The sequence below is a fragment of the Nannospalax galili genome, unplaced genomic scaffold, assembly GCF_000622305.1.
Source record: "Nannospalax galili isolate Female #2095 unplaced genomic scaffold, S.galili_v1.0 scaffold346, whole genome shotgun sequence".
Lineage (NCBI taxonomy): Eukaryota > Metazoa > Chordata > Mammalia > Rodentia > Spalacidae > Nannospalax > Nannospalax galili.
Genome location: NW_008357637.1, coordinates 890,919 through 898,820, shown reverse-complemented (window position 1 = coordinate 898,820; position 7,902 = coordinate 890,919). Strand labels below are relative to the sequence as shown.

Here is a 7,902-nt window from a genome sequence, read left to right as displayed (position 1 = left end):
CCGCTACAAAAAAAACAAAAAAAAAAAAAAAAAAAAAAGGATGGTGGGCCATAGTTTACTAACTCCTGGTCTCTAGCAACTCTTTCCAGTAGAATTTTATGGGGTTCTGATGGCCCCTTTAAATGTCTGTATGGCCTAATGTATAGTTACTTGCCACATAGAAAGCCTTACTAGTTATTATTACTATTTATTTATTTATTTATTTATTTATTTATTTATTTTTGGTCTTTTTGAGACAGGGTCTCCCCATAGCCCCAGATGGCCTGGAACTCACTATGCAGACCAGGCTGACCTGGAAGTCACAGCCACCTGCTTCTGTCTCCCGAGTGCTGGGATTAAAGGAGAGCACCACCACACCCAGCACATTTTAAGTGCTGTGGTACTTAAAACGTTTGGAAGTCTGTTCTCTCCTTCCATTCACATGAGGACTTAAAATGTGGCTAGTTTAAATGTAGAAACTGAATCTTAAATTTTAATTTCAGTAGTCTCAGTTTAAAACATTGTACCTGCTTGTTTAAGTATCACCTTTTCATTAAAGCCTTGACAGGATTACAGACTTATACATGGAAATGCAAGCCCATACTGTGATATGGGATATCATCTCACCCTCATCAGAATGGCTATTATCAAAAAAAGCAAAAATAACATATTGGGATGAAATGAAAGGGAATTCTTACTTACTGCCAGTGGGAATGCAAATTAGAATAACCATTATGGAGAACCATATGGAAATTCTTCCCCAAAACTAGAAATTTACTGTATCGTCTAGCCATCTTGCTCTTAAATATGTACCAGATGAAATGGAGTCAGCATGTCAAAATACCTGTGTCCTAATGTTTATTGGAACTGATAGCTGCAATATGGAATGAACTTAAGATGTACATTGATTGATGAATAATTAAATAAAATGTGTTGCTTATACATATAGAAATATTCAGCCATAAAAATGAAATTTTGTCAACACATATTTATGAAGAATGTATTTATGAAGAAAAAGTGCTAGTTTTATTATCAAAGGAGTCTGTATACTTTGTGGTAGGGGCTGGAGAGTTTGCTCAGTGTTAAGAGCACTGGCTGCTCTTGCTGAAGACCCAGGTTTGATTCTCAGCACCCACATGATGGTTTAACAACCATTGGTAACTCTAGTTCCAGGGGAATCTGATGCCCTCTTCTGACCCCTGCTGGCATCGCACAACATGGATGCACCTACCTACATAAAGGTGATATACTCAAGTGCATTAAAAAATATATATGTATATATATATATATATATATTAACTCTGGTAAAATTGGTAGAATTAGAGGACATTATGTTAGGTGAGATAAACCAGACACAGAAGAACAAATACTCCACATTCTTGGTCCTTGGGGGAACCGAAAGAGTTAATCTCAAACAGAAGAGAGTAGGATTACTAAAAGCAAAAAAGGAAAGAGAGAAGGGCAGGCAGTGGAAAGCTAGTTAAGGGAAGGAAGTTGGATGATGGGAAGCAAACCAAAACTGATAGAAGGATTAAGTTCTGGTGTTCTGCAGGATAGTAAGGAGACTATAATTTTTAATAGTCTATGATATATATAGTTCATAAGGAACTAGAAAGAAGCTGAAACAAATGTTAAGGAATTGGAAATGATAATTACCTTGATTTGATTAGTACACATTGTGTGCATAGATTGAGATACTGCATTGTTCCCATAAATATGTATAATTATTTTATGTTAATTTAAAAGAAAATATGTACTTTGATTGGGTTTTAAGATTTATTTACTTTATACCATGTGTACGAATGTTTTGCCTGCATGCATGTATGTGTACCATATGTGTACCTGGTGCCCACAGAGTTCAGAAAAGGGCATAAAATCTCCCAGAACTGGAGTTACAGATGGTTGGTGCTGGGAACCAAACCTGAGTCCTCCACAAGAGCAGTAAGTGCTCTTAACTGCTGGGCCATCTCTCCAGCCCCAGATTTTTAAAAAAGTAGTTACATGGACCAGCAAGATACATAGTTGATTAAAAGCACTTGTCATACAAACTTGATGACCTGAGTTATCTCTCTAGATTCCAGGGTGGAAGGGAGAGAACTGACCCTCAAAAGTTGTCTTTTGATATCCAAATGTTTGCCATGCACACTTGTATCCACACTCACTGTGTATACGTACATATAAACACAATAGCAATATATATGCTTCATATAGACCCAGTAGTAACTCCAATTTTTTTTAAACGGTCCCTTATAAAAAGTAGTTACACTGGGATTAGGAAAATTACTTTTTCCTCCCCCTTTCCACCCCCCTTTGGAGACAGGGTCTTCCTGTAGCCTCAGCTGACTTGGAACTTGCTGTGTAGATCAAGTTGACCTAAATCTCACAGAGATCGCCTGCCTCTGCCTCCAGAGTGCTAGGATTAAAGGCATGTATTACCATGCTCCACTGAAAAAAATACTTTTTTTTTTTTGCCCAAGTGATTGGCAGAGAGTATTCTCTTTATTTCAGGTCAGTCCTGAAAGATGATTGCCATCATTTCACTTAAAAAAACAAAAACAAAAACAAAAACAAAACTATGAGAGAATATGTTTTCATAAGGTTAATTATGGAACAATAATTTACTTAAACTAGCATAATACTTCAAACTATTCTGTACAAGTACAGATCACATCTATTTAATATCAAAATGTCTAGTTGCTTAATAAAATGTTTTTAAGATCTAGCTGCAATCTGATTTTCAAAACCAAAGAACAAAATATTAAGTAAATCACTTCATAGCACAGGATACTAAAAATATGTAGGAAAAATACAAATCTGATAACAAAAGGTAAAGTTAATGTACTTACGAAGAAAAATTGCTAGTTTTATTATCCGAGGTTCTGTAGCGAGACTATTAAGTTTTAAATGATTGACTTTAAAAAGGAATACCAGAGCTGGTTATATTGGCTTATTAATGGAACCATTGAAATAAATAGCCAAACTCACATGTCCTCCTCAGTCCTCCTCAGTATATATAGAGTGAGTTTGCTTACACAGCTCAGTCATGGGTTACATCACCCAACACAGCCATGTTACCGTCACCCATATAGAAATAAAGTATATGCATATGATGATTGATCGTTATAGAACAAACTCAAGAAAAATTGACAGATTAAAATAAGTAAACTAGACAAGGTCATTGGATATATGTCCACTCCAAACTTAGTTATATTTCAGGCTATCAGAAAGTAAATGGAAAGTGAAATTGTGAAAAGAAACTGTGTACAAGAATAGGAAAATATAAAGTACAGGCTGGAGAGTTGGCTCAGTGGTTAAGAGCTCTGGCTGCCCTTGCAGAGGACCTGGGTTCAGTTCCCAACATCCACATGGCCGCTAACAACTGTCCATAACTCTAGTTCCAGGGGATCCAGTGCTTTTTTCTGACTGCTGCGGGCATTGCGTGACATGGTTGCACTTACATACATGCAAGCAATACACTCATACACGCAAAAAAAAAATAATAAAGCAAATCTCATGCTTTCCAGTTCTAGGAAAGTTTAGCTCCATTATCATTGTCATTATTATTACTATTATTATTTCTTCCCCTCCTCCTTCCCCTTTCCTCTTTCATTATTTGGACCAGAAACTTGTGCACTATTTTCTTGCAGTTTTTTTTTTTTTTTCCTCTCTCTCTCTGATGTGCCTAGGCATGACTTTCCTTGTTCTTACCTTGTTTGAGGAGAGTCATTGAACTCTTAACCTGTATATTTATGTCTTTACCAAGTTTTTGGAATTTAAGATTTTTTCCTGCTTCCTTTTCATGTAAATTAGATTGCATATTGGTATACAATAGAGCTGCTTTTCGTGTCTTTATGTTATTTAATTTGAATAACTTATTTGACCTTTCTTTAGTATTATTTTCATCCATTTTGCTATTAGGCCCATATAGTTGTAAGTTGTTAATTTTAGAATGAAACTTTCAGTTAATGAACTTTCATCTTAATCGCTTTATATTTGTAGTCCTCTGCCAAAATTTCCAATTTGTTCATTTATTGCAAGCATATTATCAGCTTTGTCATTTAAAGCATATTTATAGCTACTTTGAAGTCTTTTATTTGCTGATTTCACTATCTGTCAAAAGCCTGGGCATATATTTCTGAAGTGTTGATTTTTTTTAATTGTTTTATTAGCAGTTGATGAATTAATTTAATCTGCACAGCATACCCCTTGTTGTATATGGGCAGCAATTGATCTCCTATATCAGTTAAAATCTAGTGATGTGGGCAGAATTAATATGGAGGATTTTTGGATTCTTTCTTTGCAGTTCTTTATTTTCCAGTATCTCTTTCTTTACTTTCCAACTACTGTGGTGGCCAGAAACTGATTTTTCCTAACCAGTGAAATTATGGATTTTATCCAAGTTCTAGTTGCTCTGGGGCAGTTCATGTGTCCAATTCAAATTCAGCACTATATTATAATTTGAATCTGTATCTTGTATACTGAGAATTGTGGCCCTGGAGGACAATGCAGATGATAGAATTAGAATATCCTATAATTGTTTGTTTAGTTATTATCAGTAAGCAAATGATACTCTATTGTTTGCTTTCAGTTCTCAAGACTGGTTAGACTCTTCATTGTGATTGTCTGAGCAGTGGTTTGTAATTGTATTCAGCTAACAGTTGATGTGTTGAAAAATTTTCACTAAATACAAAACATTTGGTCATAGTTGCTTTTTTTTTGGTCTTTTTGAGACAGGGTCTCCCTGTAGCCCCCAGCTGTTCTGGAACTCACTATGTAGACCAGGCTGGCCTTGAACTCACAGATATCCACCTGCCTCTGCCTCCTGAGTGCTGGGATTAAAGGCATGTGCCACCTGGCCCGGTCATAATTGCTTTTCTTAAGCAGCTTAACTGTGTTACTTTTTTTTCCTTCTAGCATAAAACATTGCTTTTGGAAAATTTGATGTTGATGCTCTGGGTTGATATTCATAAGTGTGTGTTATGCTTTTTCGGTCAATTTTAAAATGTTTTCAGGAAATATTTCTTATTACAGTTTTAAAGTAGTCTTTAAGGAGTTTTTGTTTGTATATTAAATCCTTGTTGCTTCCCTAGTTGCTTTCTCTCAAATTCTTTTTATTTGGCCAGTGAAATGGCTTAGTAAATAAAGGTGCTTCCTGCCAAGTCTGATGACCTCAGTTCAATCCCTGGAATCCACATGATAGGAGAAAATCAACTCCTTCATGTTGTTCTCTGAACACAAACACACATCACCAAAGAAATGTAGAAGATAAATAAAAACCTTTTTTTATTTTGATTATTTTTGTCTTTTTGAGGCAGGAGCTCTTTCTAGTCCCAACTGAGGCCAGGTTGGCCTTGAACTCAGAGAGATCCACCTGCCTCTGCTTCCTGAGTGCTGATTAAAGGAGAGTGCCACCATCCCCAGCTCCTTTTTTTTTTTTTTTCTTAAAACATCTTATTTCTTGTGATTTCAAACATGCCTTCCTTTTGCCCATATGATTCACTTAAAGCATTGACTTTTTTATATGTATTTGCGTGTTTATTACTGATCCTGTTTTCTTTTTTATTTATAAAGCTTTCCTGAGTTCTGCTACCTTTTCAGTTTTTTGAAAGTAGTTTGTTGCGTTTTTTTTTCTTGTTGTAAATCATTTTTGTAATGTTGTATAACTCCATTTTGAAATGGTAGGTTAATTTTCACCTATTTTATGGGTGTTTCTGGCATGCTTTAGTTTTTTTAGAACGTTATTGTACCTTATTATTTTCATTTTGTAGTAACTTCATTAGATTGACCTCCGCCCTTTTTAGTTGGTTGCCTTTTGTAAAATTGCCTGATCAGAACATTAAAGGTGGTTCAGGTTGGCTCTTTACACAGAGCTCCTCTGCTGTTGTCCTTGGGCTCCCTTTAAAATAGAGGTATTTGCTTTCTGAGATTTCAAAGCTGGTCCTTCTGAAATGCATGTGTTTGCACATATGTGTGTAGATATGCATGCTTGTGGATGCCAGAGTTCAATGTTGGTGCCTTCCTCTATCACTGCCCACCTGTTCTTTGAGGCAAGGTCTCTCTGAAGCTTGGGTTGTTGCATTCCACCTGACTGGTTGGTCTAGGGACCCTTCTGTGTGATTCCTCGGTGCTGGCATTACAGATGCATGCTGCTGCTCTGCTGGCTTTTTTTTTTTTTTTTTTTTTTTGTCTTTTTGAGACAGTTTCTCCCTTTACCCCCAGCTTTCTTGGAACTCACTATTTAGACCAGGCTGGCCTTGAACTCACAGAGATCCACCTGCCTCTGCCTCCTGAGTGCTGGGATTAAAGCCATGCGCCACCACGCCCGGCATTCTGCTGCCTTTTCATGTAGGTGTTGGGTATTTGAACTCAGGTCCTTATGCTTGCACACCAAGCACTTTACCAGCTGAGCAATCTTCTGTACCCTCTTTCTGGACTTTTATCTGTGTTTCTTTCCCTCTATTATTATTGTTCCCTTTGTGCTCAATTTTAATTCCATACCCAGTAATGTATACTTTCTGTACCTCCCTGTTATGGACAGGTTTCTTTCTAGATTTCATAGATGATAGACTGTTCTAACCTTTTAGATGTTATGTGGATGGACTGCTTTTACTTAATTATTGTTTGAAAGGGCAAAAGTCTTCTAGTTACAGCTACTGTACTCAAATTGTCTCCTGGTTTAAAGAATACTTTGCTGTTTATGGGTATCTTTATTTCATTTCTGCAGACAGCCTTTCTCTTCGTGCTGTTTTGTACATATCTGTGAGTTTTGGATTGCTTTTTAGTTTTATTCATTTCTTCATGGGGATTTACAGATGATCAGAAACTTTACCACTGCTGCCATTGTTCAGAATCAGAATTTCTAATTGTATTAATCAGCTAATTGATATTGATGGTATTAATTTATTCTAGTTTAGCAAACTTGCCCAATTACTCCTTGAATCTTCATCATTTCAGCTGCTATTCCGTGTTACAGCCTTACGGTGTCTATAATATGCAGTGGCTCAAAGCTGTCTCTTTGAAAATTTATCTACAAATAATTTTAGGCCAATTTTCAACTTGTTAATTGTAGGATTTTTAGCTACTCTTTACAAATGGAAGGGAAACCTAAGGATTTAAGTTGGTCTGCATATATGCAGTAACCTGTCAGCTTCTGGTCAAAGCATTCCTGGGAGGCATAGGTCTCATATACTAATTCTACAAAAAGGCCCACAAAATGGTAAGCATCATGGAAACATATTAGAAATAAAACAGATGTCAGCCTGCTAGATAGCTGATGCTTTTGTGGTAATCACTGTTCAAAAATAAATAGTCCAGAAAAATGGGCAAATGCAGGAACAAAGTAATGAAGATGGGCAAGGTAATAAGAGAGTTTCTTAAAATTGACCAAGAAAAGATCAAGGACAGTTGTTAATATGAAGAAGGGCAAATGGTATGTATCAGATACAGAATTTGATAACTGATGGAAGTTGAGGCACACAAATAATACTGCTTTATCAAGGGTACATTTTTGTATTGATTAGTGATCCTGTTGTGTCCTAGTAATAACCTAGTTCCTTTGGTTTTGAAGTATAGTCTAAAAAATCAACTAATACAAGTCAGTTCCTGAAAGAGTAGATTTTTAGTGACTTGATAAATCTTTCCATAATGTTAAAAACATGGTATTTTTTTAACTTATTTTTACTTGGCTTCATTGTTTGAAAGAGTCAAACTTTATTTTTCATTTATGGAGATTGGTTTTATACTTTGTAATATGTTTATTTTGTAATTGCTTCTAACTTTACCTTTAAAAAAATCTTTAACAGGCCTCAACAAATAATGAAAGTTCTAATCACAGTTTTGGAAGTTTGGGATCTTTAAGTGACAAAGAATCACAAGCTTCAAATTTTATTTTAATTATGGTCCTGTTAAAGTTAAAAACTAGAA

At 35.7% G+C, this 7,902-nt stretch overlaps 1 protein-coding gene and 1 non-coding gene across 2 annotated transcripts in view; one reads left to right on the top strand and one right to left on the bottom strand.

Annotated features, from left to right (window-relative positions):
• The window catches only part of Tlk1 (tousled like kinase 1), a 125,929-nt gene that overhangs the window by 41,393 nt on the left and 76,634 nt on the right, over window positions 1-7,902 (top strand). The window contains exon 3 of the mRNA XM_008855241.3: window positions 7,782-7,853. Coding sequence (XP_008853463.1) covers window positions 7,782-7,853 — 72 coding nt within the window. The remainder of the gene's footprint in view (window positions 1-7,781; window positions 7,854-7,902) is intronic.
• LOC115067990 lies at window positions 2,454-2,522 on the bottom strand. Its single transcript, XR_003847354.1, has one exon. It is a non-coding gene; the product is annotated as a small nucleolar RNA SNORD2 (small nucleolar RNA).